Source organism: Silurus meridionalis, chromosome 11 (genome assembly GCF_014805685.1).
Source record: "Silurus meridionalis isolate SWU-2019-XX chromosome 11, ASM1480568v1, whole genome shotgun sequence".
In the NCBI taxonomy this organism is placed as follows: Eukaryota; Metazoa; Chordata; class Actinopteri; order Siluriformes; family Siluridae; genus Silurus; species Silurus meridionalis.
Genome location: NC_060894.1, coordinates 19603038 through 19630587, shown reverse-complemented (window position 1 = coordinate 19630587; position 27550 = coordinate 19603038). Strand labels below are relative to the sequence as shown.

General features: G+C 39.6%; 1 protein-coding gene across 3 annotated transcripts in view; it reads left to right on the top strand.

Annotated features, from left to right (window-relative positions):
* The window catches only part of LOC124393422 (roundabout homolog 2-like), a 140835-nt gene that overhangs the window by 83819 nt on the left and 29466 nt on the right, over positions 1-27550 (top strand). For all 3 annotated transcript variants that reach the window (XM_046861251.1, XM_046861250.1, XM_046861249.1), the window contains exons 3-14: positions 2582-2739; positions 4189-4309; positions 4407-4545; positions 9096-9232; positions 12920-13044; positions 14712-14883; positions 17755-17960; positions 21201-21282; positions 21379-21544; positions 23055-23221; positions 23732-23853; positions 26663-26894. In XM_046861251.1, the coding sequence (XP_046717207.1) occupies positions 2582-2739; positions 4189-4309; positions 4407-4545; positions 9096-9232; positions 12920-13044; positions 14712-14883; positions 17755-17960; positions 21201-21282; positions 21379-21544; positions 23055-23221; positions 23732-23853; positions 26663-26894 (1827 nt within the window). The remainder of the gene's footprint in view (positions 1-2581; positions 2740-4188; positions 4310-4406; positions 4546-9095; positions 9233-12919; positions 13045-14711; positions 14884-17754; positions 17961-21200; positions 21283-21378; positions 21545-23054; positions 23222-23731; positions 23854-26662; positions 26895-27550) is intronic.

Here is a 27550-nt window from a genome sequence, read left to right as displayed (position 1 = left end):
AACACATTAACTTATATGCATTCAAGCTTAAATTTTTAAAGATTCTCAGTGTTTCCAGTAGCTACATGAGCTGTGGATTTCCAGTGCTGACAGAAAGAAAGATTTTCTTGGGATCCTGACTCACTATTTATTACTAATTATAAAGGATTTTTCATCAGTAAGCGAGAGAAAAAGGGACGCTGGGAAAATGTCAGAATAATGCAGAGCATCTGTCATATCATCAGCGTGAAGAAATGCATGTGTTTCCATCCGACGGTACAGAGTTTGATTGGAGGTGGCAGGATACGTCTGTGTCACCTGAGGTGGATGTGTGTGTGTGTGTGTGTGTGTGTGTGTGTGTGTCCGGTGCACACGCAGCCATCTGGCTAGCTGGTTTGTCAGTATGCGAATGCTATGTTTCTCGACTGAACCGCTTCATGTTTTTTTTCGCGGTGGTGTGATTGACAGCTCGGCCTCGAGGCTCTGTGTCTGTCACTGCTGTTTGTCAGAGACGCTCCACTGGGACTCGAATATCGTCCAATAATTACCAGCGTCCTCCATCCCTCCATCCCGCCCACGTGCTCTCGCAGGCTGCCGGAGCGGGCGTGTGATGTTATGCAGGCTTTACGGAAGAGGAGAGCTTCATTTTGACACTAATTGGGTAGTTTTTCTAACACAATGTGCCATTAGTGCGGCTTTGAGATGAGGATGAACCTTTTACAGTGATGCATTAAGCAGCGGTGTAAACACAGGAGAAGTGCCACTTAATGTTCCTTATTCTCACCCTTTTCGCCATCTCTTTCTCTCTCTCTCTTTTCTCTCTTCACTCTTTCCCCATCTCTATGTCCTCCCCCCCCCCCCTTTTACCTCACTACTCTTTCCTTTATCAAGTTCTTTTTTTCACTCTTATATTGGTTTTAACCATCACTCTTTCTCGAACTTTCTGTCACTCTTTTTTTCTTTATCTGTTCCTCGTTCTCTCACTCTCTCTCCATCATTCTGTATCGGTGTCACCTCTTTCCATTTTGTTGCTATCCTCGGTTACTGTTTTTGGATTTTCGTTCTTTCATTCTTTAATTTGTTCATTAGTTCTCGCATTCAATCTTTCATTCGTTTGTTCTTTTGCTTGTTCGTTCAGTCGTTTGTTCTTTCTTTCTTTCTTTCTTTCTTTCTTTCTTTCTTTCTTTCTTTCTTTCTTTCTTTCTTTCTTTCTTTCTTTCTTTCGTTCTTTCGTTCTTCCATTTATTCAATCTTTTTTCTTTCTTTTGTTGATTCATTCATTCTTTCTCTCATTCTTTCTCTCATTCTTTCTCTCATTCTTTCTTTCTTTCTTTCTTTCTTTCTTTCTTTCTTCTTTCTTTCTTTCTTTCTTTCTTTCTTTCTTTCTTTCCCACTACACTATGTGGACAAAAGTATTGGGACATCAGACTTTGCCAGCCGTACATGGTTATTCTCCAAACTGTTACCACAAAAGTTGGAGTAACACTTCTTAGAGGATCTTTGGATGCAGTAGCATGACATTTTTCCTTCACATGAACTTGGAGACCCAAATGGAATGTTCTGTTCAAAAGCACATACCAATCTTATGCTCAGGTGTCCACAAACTTATCCTTATACTGTATCTCACTGCTTTTCCCACATCTTTCTCTCACTCTTCACTCTTTCCATTTATTTTTGTTCCACTTCATTCCCTATCCATTGTTTTAAAATCTCTCTCCATTTTTCTTCCTGTCTCACTCGTGTGCCCCCCCCCACTTGTTTCATTCTCGCTCATTGTCTTTTCTCTCTCACAATCTCTCCTCTGTCTCTCATTCTGTCTCATGTTTCTCTCCAACCTGCTTGGTTTTTCACACCTTTTCTTCTCATTTCATTTTCTCCACTTTTAACTCTTACTCTTTCTTTATTATTCTTTCTAAATTTTTTTCTCTCCATCTCTTTCCATCATACCCTTTCACCACTCCCTCAAATTCTGCCTTTGCTACTGCATCTGTCAGGTGTTTTTTACCACATTCTTTTACTTCTTTCTGCCTGTCTCACATTTCTCTCTCCATCTCTCTCTCTCTCTCTCTCTCTCTCTCTCTCTCTCTCTCTCGCTCTCTCTCTCTCACACTCTCTTGCTCTTTCTCAGAAATGTTCTGTCTTTGCATCAACCATCCTTCTAGCCTTTTCTTTCTCTTTATTACTCATATTCCACCATTATGTTCTTCCTTCACCCATTTCTCTGTCTCATCCTCTGTTTGTCTCACCCATCATATCATTTCATTTGTCCATCTTTACCTTACTACTTCCTTTTATTTGAAACACATATCTTTGTCTCTATTTTTCTATTTTTCCTGTCTTTCTATTTTCTCTTCTATCCTTCTAAGTCTCCTCTACATTTTTTTCCATCTTTGCCTCACACTCATTTTATTCCTGTCATCGCTCTTGGTGAAGATTAATACTATGTTAATATGTTCAATACAATTTAATATAACAAAGTTAATAATTAAATCTCTCTCTTTCTCTCTCTCTCTCTCTCTCTCTCTCTCTCTCTCTCTCTCTCTCTCTCTCTCTCTGTCCCCCTTTCCCTCTCACTTCCTCTCCTTCTCTATCTCTGTGTTAGTCCTGCGTGATGATTTCCGGCAGAACCCTCAGGATGTGGTGATAGCAGTAGGAGAATCGGCTACGTTGGAGTGTCAGGCTCCTCGGGGCCACCCGGAGCCCACCACCTTCTGGAGAAAGGATAAAGCTCGACTCGACCTCAAAGACGACCGGATTACCGTGCGTGCTGGATCTCGTCTCACCTCTCAGCTCACCTCACATCATATTCAACACTGACATCATAATCATTAGTGCACTTATTCTCTCTGCTCCATTCAATCAACAGTCATTGCATTGCATTTACTTCATGCAATATTTCACAAACCAATATTCCTTTATATGTAGAAATATTTCAGTCTTTAGTCACAATATGTTTTTATTGTGAGATTTGAACGATAATATACTCGACATAAATAAGTGTACAAGCAATTAAGCAAGTCAACATGTAGGCAAGTTGATAAGAACATATGTGAACAGCTATTTAAGTAAATAAGCAAGTAAGCAATTAAACCAAGTGTGTAAACCAGTAAGAGAGTATGTAAACCAGTAAGCAAGTCTAAACCAATTTGCAAACCAGTAAACATATATGTCAACCAGTAAGCAGGTGTGTAAACCAGTATACAAGTAAGTAATCCAGAAAGTGAGTATGTAAACCAGTATACAATTAAGTAAACCAGTAAACCACTATGTAAACCAGTAAGCAGGTTTTTAAATTAGTAGATCAATAAGCAAGTATGTAAAAGTCTAGAACAGTATTTTTTGCACACCAGTAAGCAAGTGAGTAAACCAGTTAATAAGTATGTAACATTGCACACCATTAGGCAAGTGTGTAAACCAGTAAACAAGTATGTAAATAAGTAAACTAGTAAGTAAATATGTAAACCAGTAAGCATGTCAACTAGTAAGTAAATATGTAAAGTAGTAATTAAGTGTGTAAACCAGTATGTAAATCTGTAATCGAGTATGTAAATGAATAAAACGTGTAAACCAGTAAGCAAGTGTGTAAACCAGTAAACAAGTATGTAAATAAGTAAACTAGTAAGAAAATACACAAACCAGTAAGCATGTCAACTAGTAAGTAAATATGTAAAGCAGTAATTACGTTTGAAAACCAGTATGTAAATCTGTAATTGATTATGTAAATGAGTAAAATGTGTAAACCAGTATGCAAGTTATTGATTGATTGAGTAAAAAAATAAGCAAATAACTTTAATTAGTTTACTTATAGGCATACGTCATGATAGTAAATTAGTAAGTAAAGAAATAAGCAGGAAAGTAAATTGGTAAACAGGTTTGTGACTAAACATGCAAATATATTTCAATATGCGAACAAAATATTACTAAATTGAAGCGGAGACCGTAATTCCTGTAATTCAAAGTATGTAAATACTGCACATAAACAAGTGAGTTCAGTGAATGCATTATTAACTACCCTATATGGGCAGAAGTTTGTGGACACCTGAGCATATGATTATGTGCTTTTTGATCACCCCAGTCCTCTTTCACGGTAATAATAACTTCCACTTTTCTGGGAAGATGTTCTACTAGATTATGGAGTGTGTTTGTGGAGATTTGTGCTCATTCAGCCACAACGCATATACATAACCTGATTTACTGGACCTTTTTTAGATCCGAGGTGGGAAGCTGACCATCTCCAACACCCGAAAGAACGATGGAGGGATGTACGTGTGTGTGGCAACCAACATGGTGGGAGAAAGGGAGAGCGAGATGGCTCAGCTGTCTGTATTTGGTAAGACTTGTTCAGTAATAAAGGAAAGCTTGCAAATTGATGTTATTTTTCCTTTTTTTCATGTTTACAAGTGTATATTTGTGTGTGTGTATTGCAGAGCGGCCGACGTTCGTGCGCAGGCCCGTGAACCAGGTGGCGCTGGTGGACGAGAGCATAGAGTTCAGATGCCAGGTGCAGGGAGATCCCCCTCCGTCACTACGCTGGAGGAAGGACGAAGCAGAGATTCCCCGCACCAGGTCAGGAAACACCTGAGACAAACCTCGTGCCTTTCACACCCACCTTCCCAGCGGTGCTTTCACTTCCTCAGGCCAGATGCCCCGGTGTAGCACTGCTGTGTAACTCAGTGACACATACAGATTAAGATGCTAAGCTTGAGATCAGAATGCAAATCAGTGCTCAGTACTCAGTGGCGGTGTTACTCTCTGCATCTTAAGTGGCTGATGTGCTTCTTTTTTTCTTACTGTACTGTTTTGGCAGGAGCACAAAGCGAGAGATGAATACATATCAGGATTACTGAAAGACATGTCAGCGCTGTAACCCCCGAGTCGGGTGTTGGAGATTAGAGCTGTCGCATTTCTTCAAAATTGCGTCCCAATCCCAAGACTTACTATTCAATGGATTCATATATTCAAATATTAATGAAGCCAGAATTTTCTACCACCACATACTGAGCGAATATTAGCTATGGTTGTTGTTGCTTTAAACATGAAACTAGGAATAGGAAAATAAAAAGGTATTTGTTTTATAATATTTTAACCCCTACAAGTCTATGAAACCTTTTACTTATGAGCTAAAAAAATTTGCATCCCCTCATAATAAAAAAAAAGTGATTTTGGAAATGAACTAAAACCTACAACTGGTACTCTCTATCACCTCCATCGCTGTCAAATCTTTTTCTAGTGTATGTCAGAAAAAAAGAAAACTAAACTAAGCATATAATTGTTTCCCAGACATGACAAAGATGCTGATAGAAACCTTGAAATATCTACCTTTAAATATAATATTCAGTTGAGTCAAGTCAAGTCAAGTCAAGTTTATTTGTATAGCGCTTTTCACAACAGACATTGTCTCAAAGCAGCTTTACAGAAATCAGCAGTGAAGGTGAATGGTGTGTATTTATCCCTGATGAGCAGCCGTGGCGACTGCGGCAAGGAAAAACTCCCTTAGATGTTATGAGGAAGAAACCTTGAGAGGAACCAGACTCAAAAGGGAACCCATCCTCATCTGGGTGACATCAAGAGTTTGATCATAAATCTTTCAACAATACAGAACACTGGAGAGTGAGAACTAAGATGAATACTGGAGTATAAGATTATAAGTAAATGTTCTTTCAACAGTCTTTGGTATAAAAGTAGTATGAGTGTTAGTTCCACTCAAAAAAAAAAAAAAAACTATTTCTTTAAAAAATATTAGCTAATAATTTTTTGGAAATCACATTTTTTTCAAGGTCTTCATGCTGAAATCTTATTCAGACACTTATTAAGTACTATTCAGACAATTTCCAGATCCCACCCCTGCGATATGCATGTGTTTATCAATGCTTTTACCTGAGCAACCAATCAAATGTTAGTGATGTGGTGCATAAAACTGTGCAGTTCACATTAAATAGGATAAAAAAAGCTTTAACCCTGCTACTATCCAAGGGGTCAATTTGACCCAAATTAAAGTTTAACGTCTGTGAATAAATGATTGAGACTCTGTAAACATAACATGAACATGTCCTCTACACATTTTGTAGCATTGGGATTCTTTGGGGTCAGTTTTCCCCGGCTCTTTTAGCTGTATAACACACAAGAAATCTAAAATTCTTTACACACATTTGTTTTGGGTGATATTGAGGTAACACATGTAAACCATGCTAGAATTTAATAATAGTCACTATAATTTTATATAATATACAAAACACATATTAAATACACTATATATTAAAACAATTTCCTCTATTTTAGGGACCTAACATAAACATATTTATAGAATTGTGAGAACCACTGATAGATCACATGACATGGAAGTAGGGGGAATCCTTATTCCCTCAAAACTTTGATATTTCCTGTGCCATATGATAAGATGGGGAAATTTCCATGTTACAGCACAAAAATGAGCAAATACGAAGCAGAAACAGAGCAGAAAAAAAAAAGATTATTGCACAGTTGCTATTGCACAAAAATATTCATTAATGTTATTGCAGTTTAAAAAATCTATATAACAGCAGTGCTTTTATTTTGCTAGATTAAGCATGGGATTGAATGATTTGTGGGGCAAAAAAGGTCATGGAAAAAATGTCTTGATACCCTGATATTGACCTCTATGCCAATACTTGTGTGTATGCTAAGATGATAGGGAGAAGCTGCAATTGTGTATAACACTACATAAAGGTGTAACAGAAAGTGCACAAGCAGAAAGGAAATACGAACAAGTAAAGGTGCTACAGTATTCATTCGCACGATTTCCCTCTCACGTGTTACGCTCTCTACCAGCTTTGTTCTGGCATTTTCGAACCCCCACACACTGTCCAATACCCTCCACAGAACAAAGGCAGCGGCTAGATGAACGACGGAGGACATCTCCTGAATACGTGTTCTCCGCTCGCAGCCGCTTCCCCTCCGAACGCTCACAGCAGTCATCTAGAACTGTTCTTTGTACGGATTTCATAATTGCCTAGTGCTCACGGTGCCCGTGCAGTAAATTGGCACGGCGCTACAGTGTTTGCTGCGCATTCAGCTCATCAATCCTGACTCCGACCTCCGATTTCCATCTCATTACATTACATTAACGAAGAAAGACGGCCGTCCTGCGTGGTGGAATGAAATCAACTCGTATTCCATTAACCCTCCATCAGTATGTTTTACAGCCAGCCAAATCACGTAAAAGAATCTTTTTTTGTAAACCTCAATAGTGCGGTATTTAATGACAGATTTGATTGAACACACAGCGTGCTTACTGCTAAGAAGCTTGAACGCCGATCTACAATGAGGTTTGGCTTCTGTAGTTCTGTAGTATATATATATATCTTTGATGTATTAATCGTCATATATATTTAATTATTATAGCAAATAATTAAGAATTGTTTGTGATTTTTTCTTGATTTTTTACATTTTCATGAAAAATTAGTTATGAATAATTACCTACTTATTTTATGTGGATTACAATTTATAATACTACATACAACTTTTCGGAAAACTAAAAGTATGTGGGTTGATATGTGTGTGTGTGTGTGTGTGTGTGTGTGTGTGTGTGCGTGTGTGTGATGTTGCAGCTGCTCGAGGTGTGAGAGTGGTGCGAAGTGGCGAGTCATGTATCAGGTGGTCTCCTGTGTGGCGCTGGCCTCTTTTTACCTCTCCATCCACTAAACAACAGCTTAGTTGGAGACCCCTTGTGCATGTCTGCTCTCTCCTCCACTCTTTTACCCACAATTCCCCTCCAGAGAGACACCGAAATAGGTTGAATACGTGACATTACTTGGATTTCTGTGTTGCTTAAGCCAAATTTTTGTCATCCATTATTCAGATTTGGATTCATCTCTCTTCACTGACATGACATCACCCAACCCATGCCTCCCCTTTCTGAGTGTATGAGTAAGGGAACTCCTCCGTGCGGTGGGTGCACACTACGAGACCAGCTTCATTGATTGTGACATGATATAATAATTGACGCGACTGCGCAAATGATCGGTCAAAAAAACAAACCTGATGCCTAATGCCAGATTGTGACGTCTAGAAGACTGGGTCAGAGCATCTCCAAAACTGCAGTGGGATGTTTCTGGTCTGCAGTGCTTTGAGGAAGGAACAGTGGTGAAATGGCGACAAAGTCATGGACACCCGAGGCTTATTGATACACGTGGGGAGCAAAGGCTGGCCCAGCAGATCCGATCCAACAGACGAGCTCCTGTAGCTTAAATTGCTAAAGAAGTTAGCTGTTAATGCTCAACAGGTCAGAACTGTTTCGGCAGCAAAAGAGGGGCCAACACAATATTAGGCAGGTGGTCATAATGCTATGCCTGATCGGTGTAGTTTGAATCATAAATGTAGTTGCATAAAAGTTGCTTATGTCTTTGATACTCAGTAAAACTGGAAAGTAGCCAAAACATAACTTAAGTACAGTAACAAAGTACACTTACTCAAATACTTTATACAACTGCTGGATAGGTGAAAGGGGTATTGAATTTGTAAATGCTATTTTCTTTTTTAAAAGAACACACTGGGTACTGTAGTGGCCATGCTTTTATATGCCCCTTATACTTATTTATCAATGAAAATTGCAGAATTTCATTTTAAAGGCTTGCCCCAGATACCCCAGACCCTTAGGATCTTCTTTTCTATGGATGAACACACACACACACACACACACACACACACACACACACACACACACACACACACACAGACATACACACACACACATATGCATGCACGCACACATGCCAAACACAGTGGGTTACTCTTCATAAATATTGAAATAGCAGAACAGTGAGGGTTCTGGCTGAAAGCACCTTTCATTTCAGCATAGCTTTGATGCTTGCATAATTGACACCCTTTTTCTCCACTTTACCAAATCATCTTCAGTATGGACTCTCTCAAGGGCTTTAGAAAAAAAAGGGGCTTTTGTTCCCCACAAAAGTGCTCCACCATCCCATTATTCTTTGTTTACTTTTTTCCCCTCTAAAACTGTCTCTTGCTAATCACTGTTTTTTCTCTCCGCACCGAGCTCCCGCTGCGCTTCGACATGAGAGCGGTTAACTTTGAGCTCGCAAAATGTGTTTAAAGGCTGCTTGCATTGTTCCGCACAGGTACGAGATGAAATACGAAAAGGACGACTTTGTCTTACGGATTAAGAAAGTGTCTTCTGGGGACCAGGGAAGCTTCACGTGTGTCGCCGAGAACCGGGTGGGCAAACTCGAAGCGTCGTCTACGCTTACAGTCAGGGGTGAGTCGACCTCCATGTCTCTCTCAGAGACTTTTTTTTTGCATGCTTGTCTTTGGGCTTTGTTTTGAAACAGATGCAAGTATGACTTGGTGGAGTGATTAGATTCATTCATTCATTTATTCTCAGTAAGTGCTTTATAATGGTGAAATCCCGGGAACGCTGGTCCTGGGAATGCACCGAGAATCACAGGGAACCATACTCACACAGATTTACACCTAGGGGCAATTTAGATGCACTGATTCCCCACAGTGCCTTGTTTTTGATCAATATAAGGTAACCAGAGAGTCTGATTTATCTCTCTGATCTAATGATTTTATGCACGACGCAGGGGCAAAGAACCACCCGAATATGGCATTTATTAAATTTGAAATATTTACCATGTAAATTAAATGGTGTAAATTTAAAGGGAATAGGAAATGTTTAAAACATCTGGAACTGTAGGTTACAGTGGTTAAAGGCAGTTTATTCACATAGAAGAGTGATTAAACTGAACTAAGTATGCTTGACCCTAGTGATGGGGAGATTAGATCTTTTTTTTTTACTTTAAAATGAACAAATCTTTTTTTAAATCATTTAGTTTATTTCGTTCCTTTGATCAGAAATAAAACACACTGTTAAAAAACGTAAAGCGAATTTGGGAGTCACATGACAAAAGAACGAACGACTCAGACCAGAGCATTCATGAGATAAAAAACTCGATTCTGTTTCCTGTGTGATGCACCGCACAGCATTTATGAGAGTCACGTGATAAAAGAACGAACGACTTGGACTAAAAGAGTCACGAGGTGAACTACTCAATTCTGTTTCCTGTACATGACCTACGGAGATTTTGCGATGCTTTGCTCATGGTCATATAAACAAATGACTCTTTGAAACTACTCGTTCTTCTGAGTCACATTAAAGACTCGTTCAAAATGAATGAATCGTTCATGTCAACGACCAATCACTACTTGACATACACCTTCCAGCCAATCAGAATCAAGTATTCACACAGGCCACATTATAAAATGAATCAATTTTAGTTTAATGAGACCCGCCTTCAATACAGATGCATTTGCCATATTCCTAACAATTCTCAATGCACGCTACGTACATTTGCAAAGATTTTTATCTGCACCCACACGCAACTCAGCAGAGGCTAATAAATTTCAATCAGACAGTCGATGCATCATTACACACCGAACATCCTATAATTAACAGAATCAATATAATGTCTTATAAAACTAATTAAATATCAGGCTTGCTGAATTTATTGCCATTATAGAGAGACGAGGAGTAGGCAATAAGTGCAGTCCTGGAGTGCTCGCACATTACTGAAAGACAAAAGCGCACGAGGAGAGCGGAAAACACATTTGTTGTCATTTATGTCAACCAGCTAATTATTTCCGCAGATGAAACTTAATTGTTAAATTCTGTGTTAGACAAGGTTTTTTTTTGTATTCAGAAGGAGTTGATCAAATCGGGTTTTACAGGACCTTTTTCCTGTTAGAGACGTTTCCCGTTAGCCTCCGTGTCTGCGCGGAATACTGATGGATATGCTTTAGGATAATTTCTAGTTGAATATTTCTGAAAGTCACACAAGAAGCATGTTTTATTTATAGAGCCGCAGCTCCATATAACCAGCTCGGACCACATGCTGTGCGCTCCCCAGCGTTTCCCTGCTTTTCGGCATGCTTCATTGTCGAAAGAAAAAAGAACATTAGGAAAACGTGCTCCTAATCATTTTGCCTGACAGCAGAATTTTGTCAAATCGCAAATCTGATCAAATCGAAACAATAGTTTCCTGACTCACGAAAAGACAATGTTTTGAATGATATTTTTCTTGCTTCCTCAGTCACACGAGATAAAAAGTTACCGGAAAGTTCCACATGACATCTGGTTGATACTATTTATCAACCTGAATGATCAGCTTAAGCTGAACAACTGTACAAGTTTAGTTTCTGTAAATTTCTATACAGTATGTTGCATTATATCCCCTATTTTATTTACACATGTGCTTCCGGGTATTAACATAAAATTATTCATCCAGATGTGGCATATGATGTGACATCATGTGGCAGCACAGGAACGCATATGACCATGCACATACAGTTTACGAGCTTCAATTAATATTCACATCACAATGGAGAAAATGTGATCTTATTAACTTTGACATGGTTGTCAGCGCAGAGCAGGCTGGTTTGAGTATTTCAGATCTGCGATGTCAAATCCCTGCTGATTTGTGGAAAAAGATCAATAGAATTTACACAGAATAGTGTGAGAAGGAGGAGAGCGGCTGGATTAGTTTAACTAAACGGCAAGTATAGTGTTACTGTAACCACTCTTTACATCTGCGGTCATCTGAAAAGCATCACAGGATACTTAACACATCTAACATTGACTTTTGGGCATCACTGCCTGGTTGTTTGAACTTAACATTTGATATGTGCATAAATTTGGTCAATTTAGCATTATGAAATAGAAGAAAATATGTGTTTTCTGAAGCCAAAAGCTGTTATTCTACCAACAGCAGGATTTGAAACCCTGCTTTTCAGTGTAATATTACCAAAGCCTCACCAAGGAGGAGGCAGCACTGTTTACAGGCCAGTTTATTTTTCCCAGCTGGAGCCGAGCCTGTCAGGACCATCTCCCTCTTGTGTCATTCCCTGACCGGTGGGAGTTCTGTGATGCACAAACATCCATGTGCACCCACAAACACACACACATTTAGTGTGAAAGAAAGAGCAGGGCCATGGCCGTCTGAAACTGACCTCCTGCTAAGTTCAAGAAATTAGGAACTTAATGACAGTTTAAAGCCTGCTCTCATACTCCAGTCAGTTGCAAACCAATATACAGTGCAATATTTCTGGCACACAGGATGAGGTGGGGGTACAGAAGGAAAAAAAAAATACACGGTGAGATGTGACGCATGGGTACGGCATTTGAGATTTAGGCTTCGGCAATATTTGTCGGCGTCTAGCCACAGCTTCCATTTCGGAAATCTCCAGGATGTCACATTAAGGGCAACATGCTGCATTATTAAGCTCCCTTCAGAATCCGTGAGATTTAAGATCCATTTCATCACTCACCCAGTGGACTCCGTGTTTTTGTCCTAAATTCATTTGTGTACTTGATGTCTGAATGTGTTTTTTTGTTCCTCTTCTCTGGTTGTTGTGCTCGTGTCTGATGTTGTGAATGTCACCCCTTCATCCAATCACTTTCCTGCCCTCATTGCTCATTTACCAGCTCATCCTGGTAAGTACCCACCCATACAGTACCATGCTACTACAAGCATGCATTTGCCTGACTTTTACCCCTTCAATAAACCTTTAACCCCTATAATCGATCTCAAATTTCAAACCGATTATCTTGCGACCTGAACTAAAACAAGGCTTGAATGCATTCGATTCTAAAAAGTAGATTCAGGAAGACGAGAACAGGAAACAAATTCCAGATTAGAAACCCAGCCATTTTTTTTCTTTGCCGGAACGTTCCACCTCGCCAACAGGAGGCATTAGTAAACACACTGTGTTTTGCACCTTTTCAAACCGCTGTATGCTGCATGTTAATTAGGAACGCACGGCTTCTCAACACCGTGGCTTTTGCATTAAACATGACCACACCTATGTGCTCACGTTCCTACAAGTGAAAGCGTAACCGCGTGTGTCTCCGTGTTTGCAATGATACCCATCTGACCTTTCACCTCAGAGGCACCCCAGTTTGTCGTGCAGCCCAGGGACCAGATTGTGATGCAGGGACGCACTGCTACCTTCCCGTGCGAGGCCAAGGGAAACCCGCAGCCTGCTGTGTTCTGGCAGAGAGAGGGGAGCAAGGTCAGTGTTCTCCACATTGTTTGCATATTCATGGGGGATTAATGTGTTTGTGTGGGTGTTTATGCAACGAGGTGCAAAATCTGCAAATCGGCGCTCGCAGACAAAAAAACGGAGACATGTTCTACTTCAAACTAGCTGCCAGTGGTCTCACTCTGATTGTTTTGCAGATTAAAACAAAGTATTGTGCTCAATTAAGCAATTAATTGGATGGATAAATGCTCAGATTTTACCTTAAGTGTAATGAAGTGGTCATCAGTCGTATGTCACCCAACTCACAGGGGGGTCGTTTGTCATCTCAAAACTTATTAATTTACTGAATTCAAGTCATTAGGGCTAATTGAATTGGGGCTAATGCCCTTCCTCTCTTGTCACTTGGGCAGATTTGAGGACTTTGAATGAAGAAAAATCTCATTAGAGGCAAAGGGAGATAAGAGATCTCAAGGCTTTAAGTGGGTGGTGAAGTCTGGCTCAGAATGCTGGCTTCTGCCCAAGGGCATGGCGGGCAGCTGAACACCGCTCGGTTCAAACGTTAATTATGGACCAGCCTCGACACGAAGTCATGAACCCACTCTTGGCCTCTGTGCCATTGTATATGCAACAACCGCATCCCCTTTGAGCCCCCGCATGTAGAAAACTTGAATTCGCAAACTAGTTGTACTTCTAGAGTTGTACTTATTGAAAAATAGCCTCCAGCATGTAGAAATGTTAAAGGAGTTCCTCCATGAATGTTAAACTGAACAGATGCTTCATAAACCTGCCAAATGGTATGTTTTGCAAGTCTGTTAATATCAGGAATGGAGGCATATATGAAAAGATTTGTGGCCTCAAAGGAAGGGAGGTGTGGCAGGTGGAGATGTGACCTGTAAGCTGGTAAGATCTAGAGAAGGATGTGTGTCCTCTAAGCTGGTCAGTTCAAAGGAAGGAGGTATGGCTTTTAAACTGGTAGGTTCAAGGCACATAGGGTGTCCTTTAAGCTGGTCAGTTCAAGGGAAGGAGGTGTGGCCTATAAACTCACAGTTCTAAAAAAGAAAAATGTGTCCTTTAAGCGAATCAGTTCAATGGAAGTAGGTGTGGCCTCCAAACTGGTCAGTTCTAGGAAAGGAGGTGTGGCCTTTAAACTGGTCAGTACAATGGAAGGAGGTGTGGCCTCTAAATTGCTCAGTTCAAGGGAAGGAGGTGTGCTTTTTGAACTAGTCATTTCAGTGGAAGTAGGTGTGGCCTTTAAACTGGTCAGTTCAGTGGAAGGAGGTGTGGCCTCTAAGCTGGTCAATTCAGTGGAAGGAGGTGTGGCCTTTAAACTGGTCAGTTTTAGGGAAGGAGGTGTGGCCTCTAAGCTGGTCAATTTAGTGGAAGGAGGTGTGGCCTTTGAATTAGTCAGTTCTAGGGAAGGAGGTGTGGCCTCTAAGGTGGTCAATTCAGTGGAAGGAAGTGTGGCCTTTAAACTGGTCAGTTCTAGGGAAGGAGGTGTGGCTTCCAAGCTGCTCAGTTCTAGAAAAAGTGGCGTGTTAATCAAAAAGTCCAAGATAAGAAACACCACACTTCTAACAGTTCAGCAATCAAATCCTAATCACATTGTTTTGTTCAATGTAGACTTTTCCTAGCAATCAGTGTTTGTTTACCCTGCTGAGATTTTAGATTGAATCTGTTATTTTCCCTCTTTTTCTCAGGACCTGCTTTTTCCGAATCAGCCTGCTCAGGCAGGAAGTCGCTTCTCGGTGGCTCAGAATGGAGATCTGAGCATCGCTTCAGTCCAGCGCTCAGACGCAGGCTACTACATCTGCCAGGCTCTCACAGTGGCTGGCAGCATACTAGCCAAGGCCCAGCTGGAGGTGTCGGATGGTGAGCGTGTTGAATTTTCGAACACATTTGTACCATGACTTTACAAGTTCTTCAGAAGTTTCTATCCATATTACATTCATGCTTATCAATCATCTTTGAAGTGAAAATTCATGTTTTGAAGAATGCAGACACGTAAGAATGTTTCAGTAATATCCAGCAGGCAAATGGAAATGTCTTTCTGCTGTATTTCTGTGAACATCAATCAATAGTTGACCGTTCCTGAAAGATTTCAAGACACACTCCTCTGCACACACATACACAGATGTGCACCTGATCATTTTTTGGCCTCCAAAAAGACGTATGAGTGCAATATCCACATTTTCCTTTCATTCTTCTGTACTTTAGAGTACAACATTGTAGGCATGTCGAAAATTGAACTTCATTCTAGACGCGGTGGCTTTGGTGTTCCACTTTGATTTCAGAAGAAATCCTTAACAAATCCTCATCAACCTTTTTCTCTGGCTTGAAGGAGAAAAAGACTTTGGATGGCCTGAAAAGCGAGTGAAGCCCATAAAGTGTAACATGGGGGCTGCTGATGGAGAGACACACATTTACACCCACTTCTTCTCTCAAAGAGTATCATTATCTTAAGTGCTGTGGCGCCGCCAGTTGGGAGCCATATTCTGCTTCCTTTCCATTTTGTCTTGGCCTGCTCACGCAGACATTATTGAATTAACATCTGCTCGAGGCCCTCTCCGCAGAAGGAGCGCGTTACCCTCGAAGCAGCGACTGCTGGGTTGCCGTGCATATCAATTGAGAGGAAGAGGACGAGTGAGTGAGCGAGGTCAAGAAAGAAAGGAGGGAGAGAGGGGAAGTGGTGCAGGAAGGAGCAAAAGTGGCAGAGAAAAAAGGGATCAGATCACAATGATGGGGACACAATTCTTTGTGCTGCATCCTAGACTCTATTAAGTATTAAACGCAAAAACGGTGTTTTTTTTTTATATATAATAATAATAATAATAATAATTATAATAATAATAATAATAATAATAATAATAATAATAATAATAATAATAATAATGATGCATGTATTCTTTTGTATAAATGGCAGTAGTGAATGAAGTTCAGAAAACATGTATTTGAGTTAAAGTAAAGATTAATTCGGTAAAATACGACTCCAGTAAAAGTAAAAGTGTCCCTTAAAACTTTCACTTGAGTAAAACTACAGACGTATTCGCCTTTAAATGTACTTAAGTATTTAAAATTCTATGATTTATTATGGCTGTAATGTTCCTATTATGATTTCTGTCACAAGACTCTTTGCTTAATCAACTCAATTTATGTGAAAAGACTCGAATGTGACTCTCAGCACACTGATCTCTTAATAGAATGATATTAATGAGTCAAACACTGTGATTTCTATTACAGTTATCACGAGCCCCAAAACGTTTTATTTAACTACTTCACAAAATCGCGGAAATAATTCCACAGCTGTTGTGGTGAGTTCGAGTCTGGAGTTTTTTCATCGTTTATTCCATCTCGTAATGTTCTGCTTGATGTTGAACTGATTCTGAACTGTATGTTGGTGATCAGTAAATACACAAGCGCCAATCAGAAGAAGTTTAAAACAGAGCGTGCGCTCGACCCTGATTGGTGGCTCACTGATTGCTTGACCAGAGCATTGACCACATACGTAAAAAACCTTCTTAAGTACAGTAACGAATTCTATTTGCTTCATTAATGTCTAACACTGTAAATGGGTATTTTGGTATAACGCTTGTCTGCATTTTTTTGCTACAGCCCATGACAACAGCAGGATCAAAGCATGAGAAGGAAGTTAATCAGCTACCAAGTACATAAAACCTCTTAAGCAGACGGATCAAACTCCTCACTTGACTAATTTGATTGTCTCGACAAGCTTTGGTTTTTAATGTATCTATTTCTACATTATTTTACAAAAAAACTAAAGTTCACTGATATTGTTTGCCCCATTTGGGTCAAGACCTGGTTGCCATAACTATTCCTAGATTGCGCCTCATTTTTCAGGAATTTTTTTCATCAGTGGCATTTGTAAATCAAGCTATAATTCTCTATAATTAATGTTTTTAGACATGGTAATTTTTTGTTTTTTGTTTTTTTGTGGGGAGAAAATTTTGTAAAAAAAAATATGTAGAAATGTAGTTTGTGATTTGGTTTAAAAAAGCCTCAAGAATGAAGGTTTTAGACCAAAGGTCTTAATGTAATTTCATAGATTACACCTTTGCATGCTATTAATGCATTAATTTATAAATGGATTTCAGCATTTTCCCTTTGCTTAGTTTTTTTTTTTTTTTATTAAGGTGAAACGTGAAATATTTTGTGTCTGGTGTAACACATACACTAAAGATTCAATGGCTGGACACTAGTTTGAAAATAACTGGAGTCACAGGGTTTTGGTTGCTATGATATAAAGCTTTCTTCAGGCTCGCTGAACCTGTATATCATTGTAATGCATATGATTAATGTCAAGCCACGAGAAAAATACGGAGATTGGTAGTGCTTGGGCTGTTGTAAGATTTGCAAAGATATAAAAACGTCGCTCGTCAGGAGCGTTTGCTTAATAAATATACAGTAAGCAACTAATTTAGACGAAGGACTGCGCGAGAAAGAGGAAGGGAGTGTGAAAATGTTGAAAGGTGCTGCAAAGAAAAGGACTTTAATTAGCCTCTCAGGCAAGCCATTTTTAATCCGTGCCGGCAACCGCACAATCAAAGGTGTCTTTTTTTTTTTTGCTTGACTGACCGCAAGAACAGGTGCTACATTTCAGACCACATCCATCATTGAGAGATGCAAAATGCTGGCAGTAAGTGTCTGCTCTCCTGCAAGGTCAGGAGAAGCGTCAAAGGAAATTGCTATGCATTTTAAAGCACATGTTTGCTTTTTGTTTGACAGCTCTGAAAGACCGCCCACCACCCATTATTCAGCACGGGCCAACAAATCAGACAGTGGCACAGGGCAGCCTGGCCGTTCTCGGCTGTAGGGCGTCTGGAGAACCTGAACCCACGGTCACTTGGCTGAAGGACGGAGTGAGTCTGCTGGCTAAAGAGCCTCGGATGTCTCTGCTAGAGGCAGGCAGCCTGCAGATCCAGAATGTTAAGGTGTGTTCTTTGTGATTTGCATTTTCTATATAAACATATTGTATATTTGAGGGATTGCGTATTTGCTTCTGTATATGCTTTATTTCATATTCCATATGCTACATCAAATCATGTAATCAGAGTAGCGGACTCGCTGCATTATTTTGGATTTATTTGCATATATAATGCTTGTTGACTGCCCTAATGCACTTCATTACATACACTACAATACATTTTTAATACTTAACAGTGCAGCAGATGCTCCCTGTCATGCAGCCGAGTAACTACTGTTGCATTCGACCTACCTCGAAAACTTTCAACCTTCATGTGTTTGAGCTGCATAAGTGAAGGCCTTCATGTTCATCTGTTGCTACAGTCAATAATACACATTTAACAACTAAAATCTCTGTATGATGACAGATTTCAAACATTGTATTATAGTATTTACTGTATGTCATTTAAATGCTGTTATGCTTACTTCTGGTGCTGTGAGGAGCAATGTTGTTTTGGCTTCTCTTGCTAAACTCAAAGTTACGTACGACCAGTTTTTCGGTCCCTATCTACGTCATTAATTGGGGTAGAGGTGATTAGCGGAGGAGGGAAAACTAGTTTTTTACTATCACTACTGTACACTGCGTATCCCTAAACTTTAAATTTTGTACTTTTTCTTCTTTGCTTATCTTAATTTTCGTCACAATCTTCGCTTTCTGGCTTTGCTTCGGCATCTAGCAGTGGCGTTTCGAGCTCATACCTCAATCTTTTGCTCGCGTAACAAAGCAAAAAATCGGCAGAGTGACCGCTCGTACCTCGGAAAACTCGTACATTAATGTACTCATAGGTCAAGGTACCACTGCATATATATATATACAGAAATTCAAGCCAATTGCTAAAGAAGTCATGTGACTCAATCCTTGACTAGCCACATTGCTAATGTAGTAATTGTGTTATTGCTATAAAAAGTAACATTGTTTCATACAACCGTTTAAATGGCACTATAAAGTTGCCCTGTGTGAATAGCTAGTCATTACATCATTCCTATAAAGTCACATTGTCTTTATATGCGTTATAACTTTGGACACATTGTAGGTCTAATCATTACATCATTGCTTCATCGTCCGTTTTAATATGCTTACGTTGCATTTCACTGCTTATGAACCAATTACAGGGGGGCGATAGTGAGGAAATGAGGGAAATAAAAGTGCCTTGGCGAAGGAACAAATATGGAAGGTATGACAGGGGATGGGAGGAGAGAAGGAGGGATATTTCTCGCTCACTGATGTCAGACAGGCATGATTTAGATGGACAAGTGCATTCAGTTTAAAGATGAATAAAGTGTATTGATTTTCTAATAAATTGCTAAATGCTGGAGACATCTTAAGCTTGGCTTTGACAGAATCTGGGCTCTTCCTCAAGGACAGCTCTTTATGGTAAATTAAAGGCACACACACAGGCGCATATACACACACACACACGCACACACACGTCTCTGAAGCGAATATGAAATGCCCACACAGCTCTTACCTGAATGCTTATCTCCCTTTGAATGTCAATTTTACTTAAATCATTTGTCTCTGAATCAGCCTAATGGAGCAGAGGCACACATGGAAATGAAAGACTGTAGCTTGTGGCAGTCTGAGGAAAGTCGATAAGAGAAAGAGAGACATATAAAAAATATGAAAGCGTAAAAAAAAAAAAGCCAGAAGGACAACAAAAAAAGTTCATATTGTGTGCTATTGTTACGGAAATCAGCACAGAGGGAAACGTGATGTTCGCTGCATCAGTGCAGTCGCATTGGCAATGCAGTGGTGCTGAGTTCAAAATGAAATTTATTAACGCAATTAACGTCAGCACTTTAGCGAGTCACGTGGCGCCTCTCGCGCTTTCCGATGCACTTTCGTGGAAGCCATCAGAGGTTAACGCATTTTTTTCCACCATAATATCCGTGCAGTCTGGAACACACAGCAGTTGATTACAATAATTAAAAAGTCCTGTATTGAAATAAGGCTTGGGGAAAAAACATTTAATTCCTCAAATCCTGAAACTCCATCGAAGGATCGATACGCAAGTTTAGATCGTTGTGCTCATTTAATATTAGCATTTTAATATTAAAAATAATAATACAAAAATGTATTCATTGTTATAAAAGGGATCTGATGTACTCAAAAGAAAACAGATTTAGCACTCGAACCTTGTGGGATATTGATTCAGCTAGCTAAGTTATAAAAGCCCATACGAACCAGTTAACTAGCTAACTAGTTAGCCAGATTACCAGTGTATTAAGATATACAAAGGAAAACCCCACAGTAAAACATAACACATATAAGAATATAATGAATGCATAAGTTTATGATTAGCATCTCTGGTGCTTATTTATTGTTTATATCTGTTAAGGTCTCTCAAACTCCGACACTGTTTCTGCAGAGCACAGTATATTATTAAACTCATTATTTTCTAGTGCTGTTTCATATTTAATGAATGCAAAAGTCCATCGTAGAATGTAATTCCAGTTGACACATTTACAGCAGAGACTCAGCTCAGCTAGTTACAGTAGCAGTGTGGGAGATGATGAGCGTAATGGCAATGCTAGCGGTATTAGCATTCATTTTGAATCTGTGGAAGCGGATGTGTTTGTGCCGAGCATACAGAGAAAGGGGTTTGACAGCCGGACAAACCAAAGCACTAAAGCACATCTGCTTCACTTATTTTTTTTTTTAATTAGAGAGAAAGAAGAGCCAAATAGCACAAAATATATCTTAGAAAGAATAACACGCAATTCAATCACAGTGATCTTTTTTCTTTTCTTTAATCGGTAATAATGTCATGAAATAATAATAAGGCAATGTCAGGAACTCATCGCCTCATTAACACCAGACATCCTTCACTGGTATTTCATGATAGCTACCATACCAGTTTTTCTTTTCTTTCTATAAAGAAATTGTACATTTAGTTGATTATTAAAGAATCATCTTATTAGTGTGGACCTTGTTTGCTATTATTGTAGCCAAACTGACATGAAGTGCACATGATACACAGTGATTTTGTGTAAAACTAATGGACAGAATTATAATAGCGCTAGCAAAGCGAATAGAAAGTAAATCCAAAATTCCATTAAAAGGGATTGATATCAGAGATTATTTTCTAACATGGATGCAACTATCAGGATGGAAATTAAGGCCTGAGTTTATCTGTGTGTGAATGATGTGAATAATTAACTCAGCTATTCTCTAACTTATCTGCTGATGTTCTTTTGTTTTCCTCCAGCTCTCAGATACGGGTCTGTACACCTGCTTGGCCACCAGCTCAAGTGGAGAGACTTCATGGAGCGCCTTCTTAGACGTCCGAGGTTCTTATCTCAATTCAGCAGGAGCACTTTTTGCTCGAATATTCCATCATTCTCACTTCTTACCCTCTGCTTCTGCTCTCCTTCTTTTCTTGTCAGAGTCGGCTGAGTTCACAGACTCCGTATCCCACAACACCACTGCTCTCCCGGGGCCTCCTTCCAAACCAGAGGTCACTAATGTCACCAAGAGCAGTGTGTCTCTGTCATGGCGCCCCGGATCTGAGGATGCTTCCTCCGTGTCTGCGTATGTCATAGAGGCCTTTGGGTATGTATGCGCTGCCTGAACCAGGTCCTGGTATGCTGTACCCAGTGCCCTTCACGCTCATGGCACAGATGCGGTTCGGTTAACCGGGCACCAGGGTCGCCCTTAGTGAGTGCCAGCGGTGATGGATTTAGTGGCTTATTTATGAGGAAAGCGCTGGGGCTGTGCCATGCTCGAGCATCGGTGCCCAGTGTGTGATTTGGCTCGTTGTATTTAGTCAATACTCTGTTGCCTCAGGCTTGTGCGGTGGACTGAAGTTTAATTGTAAGTGTTTCTAGGTCATGAAAAGGTCTCGGTTAAGGGGAATGGAAGGTGATATTGCCTTCTAGACACACCACTCTGTGTTTGGGGGAACGGATAGAGAATTTAAGTCCAGTCAACTTTTGTCTAGGAGTACAAGCAGAAAATCGAATTTGCTCTGCTGTATGATTACGCCAACTTTAATGGATCTAAAAGTAAATGTGATGTCTAACAGTTCGTTCTTTAGCTTGGAAACAAGCTTATTTTAGTAGTAAAAGTCTATTTCATCAAACCTGTTTGCACCAATTGTGCTGCAGGTTTATATTTCCCAGTTCTATCCTGACCATAGGTTTCTCTCTTTTATTTAGCATTTTCTCCCACAATGGTGTTCTCCTGTTCGGTCCAAACTCCTAAAACTGCTGTCCCATGCACCAGAGTGCATTCCTGCTTTATGTCCAGTGTTTTTATGATGGACATCGAATTCAACCTGACCAGTATAAAGCCGCTACTAAATATTGGATTTAAATGCAATCACTAAAAAGAGTGTGTGCTTTTACATCAAAGCTAATTTGGAGCTAGCATGACTTGGCATATCACTAGGTGTAGACCAGACTCTAGTCATTTAACAGCATCATATACAAACATATTCACATCTAGTGGTAATTTAGAGTATCTAATCAACCTACTGGTATGTTTTTGAGAAGTTCGTGAACCTGTAGATATACCATGTGTATCGGTAGCTCAGCGATTAAAGCATTGGACTCTGGATCAGAAGGTCACAAGTTTAAATCCCAGCCCAAACGTCCTGCCATTGCTGGGCCCTTAAGCAAGGCCTCACCCTGGATTGCCTCCTATTGGTGGCTTCATGGTTTCTGTTTGTCAGAGTACAATATGGCCTAAACAAATGGCAGAGAATGACTTCACCCTTTACTTTTTTTGTTACACCAAATTGTCTTCGTGAGTGCAGCCTATTGCAAGCTGGAGCAGCCTTGACTGATTGCATGATCTAATATTAGGTCAGAGAATCCTATTTTCACTACAACAAAGCTTTAAAACAAATTTTACACAGTTGAGCTACTGCATCAATAGCTTAAACCCATCTATAGCAAGCTGGTTGAAACAGGCATACTGCCCACAATAATATCAGCATAAAATCCCCCGCATCTGCCTGAGGCAGCCACGTGAGACGTGTGTGTGTGTGTGTGTGTGTGTGTGTGTGTGTGTGCAGTTTTTTCCGAGCAGTGAGTTTATTGCTTCTCATCTCTGTTTGCAGCCAGCTGGTGAGTAACAGCTGGCAGACTGTAGCTGATCACGTGAAGGACACGCAATACACTGTCAGAGAGCTCCGACCAAACACCGTCTACGTCTTCATCATCAGAGCGGTGAACACACAGGGGGTGGGAGACCCAAGTGCCATGTCGGATCCTGTCCGCACTCAGGGTAATATACACTCTACCTATCTGACATGAGTGTACATTTGTTTTAATTCCATGATCTTCAGCTCAGACGTTATATTGCTGTAGGTTGGTTTGACAATTACAGTTCACAATTACACTATAATTTACATTTTATTAGTAAACACACTGTATATTTGGCTTTATGATGTATATATATAGTATTTATATATCTCAGTGCATAGCCAACGAAGCAATACAATAAAAATACATATGAAGCAGCTACCGATGCAATGCGTTACGATTCACCCCTTTTATGATGCAGTGCGATTCGATTGCGATTTCATTCAATATAGTATGGACTTTTATTTCTTTGGTTCAGACATACAGCAAATCATCCATTTACTTAAGTGCCTTCGACAAACAGGTCTTTATAGTGCAAAAAAAAATTCTAATAGAACCAGCGTTTTTTTCCTGTTTTCTATAGATATCTATATAGCTATCTATCTATATTTATATATATATGTTTTTGTGTTTGTTTCTATTCGTGTGTCAGACATAAGTCCAGCTGTGCAGGGTGTTGATCACCGTCAAGTCCAGAAGGAGCTGGGTGATGTCATTGTCACTATGCATAGCCCCATAGTGCTTAGCTCCACATCTGTGCGGGTGACATGGGCGGTGAGTTTACCTTCAGCTTTATATATGAATTACAAGTGAGTATTTTTTATATATGCAGCAGTAATACATTTGTGCTAAATCAGTTGCGCTGTGGACCATTATGCTGAAGGACAGTTTCAAGAAGAGTGACATGAAAACTCATATTTGACACTCAAAAGAAAAAAAAAAGAAAAAAAGCTCAACCATATTGCATCACTTCTCACTATGATCACAGAAATGATGTCTATGGGCTACAACTAGAAATAGTATACACTCCTGGGCAACAAAAATATGGGACAAGTCTTATATGGCAAATATAAAGCAAGAATGAAACATATGGACCTGGAGATATTCCTGTGCCAGCATTTGCACGTTCACCTTTACTGCACGGAACTGTTTGGTGAAAGGTTAGAAAAGGGAAATTCACTTATATAGTTAAAAAAATCCAAAAATATTTTCTCTGGCATGGTTTTAGTTTTGGAGGAGATCTGTAATTTGTTTCATTCTTGCTGATTTTCTGATTTATTATTGATACCTAAAACCATTAAAAGCTCAGTATTGTTACATTTGGGGCTTGGCTCATTTGTTTTGCTTAGAATTTTCGGATATGAAGAATCAAGTGATGATATTAGTATAGTTATACTGTCTTTTTACATCAACCCATACTAGGTTGGCCTGTGGTGACCTTTGATTTAGCTTGCCATGTCATATATGAGAAGGGGAAAAAACAAGAAAAAATTCCATTATCTTCCAAAATCTTCCACAGATCTTCTTTCTCTTTTTGTCTAATGAACTAGAACAAGTGTAAAGTGAGCAGATGCAGCCCAATTTGAAATAAAAATTGTCTGTCTCTTGTAATTGTAATATCAGAGGTCATTGATATTATAAGCATATAGCTGTATTGCTTATAGCTTAAACAACTATATAAGTTATTGAACTGTTCTGTACTATAAATGGAATGTTCTTCAACACTGTAATAAGCAGCACTTAGTTTAGGTGCCCAGCCTTTCTCTGATTAAAATGTTTGATTGAGAGCTGTGCACCAAAAACTAATGTTAAAAGTTAAAAGTTAAAAGTAAAAAGTTGCCATGATTCCCCATACTATTTAGAAATAATTAAATAAAAAGCTTTATAGGAATCTGCTCCAGAATGCGAAATGACATTGCTTGTACAGTAGGTTTAAAATAAAAGCGCAAAACCTGAAAATATATGGGAAAGTTTAAAAAAAAGAAGTAAAGCCAGGTGGATGGAGAGCGCAGGGACAGAACTCTTGCTTTTAGGAAGCTGCATAAGATCAAGCTTTTTATCTGAAGCTCTATCTATCTATCTATCTATCTATCTATCTATCTATCTATCTATCTATCTATCTATCTATCTATCTATCTATCTATCTATCTATCTATCTATCTATCTATCTATCTATCTATCTATCTATCATCTATCTATCTATAAAAATAAATATTTCAAACGCTGTCAGATACTGCATTTTGAGGACATTTGGTCCCCACTAAGACAATAAATGCTTACAAACAAACACACACACACACACACACACACACACACACACACACACACACACACACACTATATGTGTCTGTGCTATATTGGCCACTAAAATGCCACAACTAAAAAACACTAACAGGAATTATATGCCACTTATTTCTCTATTAATGTAATTATTGATTAGGGGTGGAACTGTTACGATTCCGTTCGATTTGGTTGAACCTGTATGCTCTTTATTTGTACTGGTGCATCCTTGAGTTCTTCAAGCCTGCATTATGATGTTCTCCCCCAAGCGTGACTATTGGTTGTTTAATCTTCTTCATTGCCGAAGATGACGCATTTCAGAATTGATCGTTTTCGTCGTTCCCTTATACTCATCTAAAATATTCGATTGTAATTGATTTTGACTCAAAAACAAACCTGCTGCGCCGACTTTCTTGAGCTCGTGTTATTGTGCAACGAATGACTAAGACATTATTTAGTCGCATTTGTCACTTACACTGTTTGCAAACCATCAAAACCGTCACCAGTACATTAAGCAACTAATGATCGAGGCAGCTGAAAGGCGACGCGTGAAAAGTTTCAGCCTTGCTAATGGCATATTACCGATTTAGCCTTACATAACAAACCGCAAAAAAATGACCGTGTTCTTTTTTTACTGCATCTCACGATCTCGTTCGATGCTCTTACCGAGGTTCTTTGGCGCTAGGAGGCAAACCCTGTTTTACTGCCCTCCACCCAAAGGGCAGATCAATGCGTGCTGTTTTTTTATTACGATGCGTATCTGCACTAAGTGGGGCTTTTAGATCTCGTCCACATTTCAGTAATGAAATGCTTCACACACAAGGTGTTTTTCACACGCACACACACACACACACACACACACTTGTGTATAGTTGCATGTGGGGGATGAACATACCATGCTGATTTATATGGCCTGGGCTGACGGTAAACAGCTACTTTATTTCAGCTGTAAAAGCTTGTGCTTGCTTCTACCCCTGTTAACAAGCCATTATGGTGAGTTATGTCCCCCTCCCTTAACAGAATGAATTCCACTGCACCTATCCGTACTCAAGTGTGCCTTTTTCTTTTTTGGCGATGGGACGATCTCATTCTGTTTAATGCCCTTGCTTTGGGGAGGTTTGACAGAGCCATGGCAGTTCATTTGTCATGATTGGCTTTACAGCTTTTTTTTTTTTTACCTCGTTATCTGGAAACAATCAGCGTGAGTGCGAGCGTGGAGGTTGCTAATCCTGGCGCACTCCGCACAGCAATGCTTTAGTTTTAATGCTACTAATATTAGATCTTTTTCTCATTTCTTTTGTAGGTTGAAAAACCTTCCCAGTTCATCCAAGGATACCGGGTTCTATACAGGCAAACTTCAGGCCTACCCTCTCCAGGAGCCTGGCAGATCCAGGACCTAAAGACGCCGTCGGAGCGGGACGTCACTTTACACAAACTCAAAAAGGGCGTGGTCTACGAGATAAAGGTTCGGCCGTTCTTCAACGAGTTCCAGGGGGCAGATAGCGAATCCATCACCGCACGCACTTTGGAAGAAGGTAAACAAGCTGTAGGAATGACGTCGGAAGTTTCGATGAACATGTGAACGTTGCAGTATGATGTTTTTGTATGAGTGTAATAGACTTCCATTATACACTATATGAACAAGTATTGGGGCACCTGACTTTTTATGGGTTGGAGTGAAAGTTCTCCTGCTATAGAGCTCTGACTACACCCCAAGGGCTCCTCACCTCACCTCCATCAGTACCAGAGTTCACTAAACACCCTTGTAGTTGAATGAGCACAAATCTAAACTAGCACACACCAAAATCTGGAAACATCTTCCCAGAAGAGTGGAGGTTCTTTTAACAGCAAATGGAGACTAAATGTTGAATGGGATGTTCAAAAAGCACTTCTGAATCTTATGCTTAGGTGTCCAGAAACCTTCTAGTATTCTTTTCTTAGTACAAGGGGAAGTAATAAAGTATAAGGTATTATTATTATTATTTTATATATATTTTATAAAATATATATAAATAGATTAGGCTAAAAAAAGAATATGTGAGATTCTGTATTCGAGCATTTCATGTCTTCTTGCATTCCTTCTTTCATTTTTCACCGGTTCTGACTGCATCTGTGTGTCCCAAAACATACGGCCAAACACAATCAGAGCAGTTTGCCTGTGTAGCGGTGCAATCTAATAAGAGGTGCATGT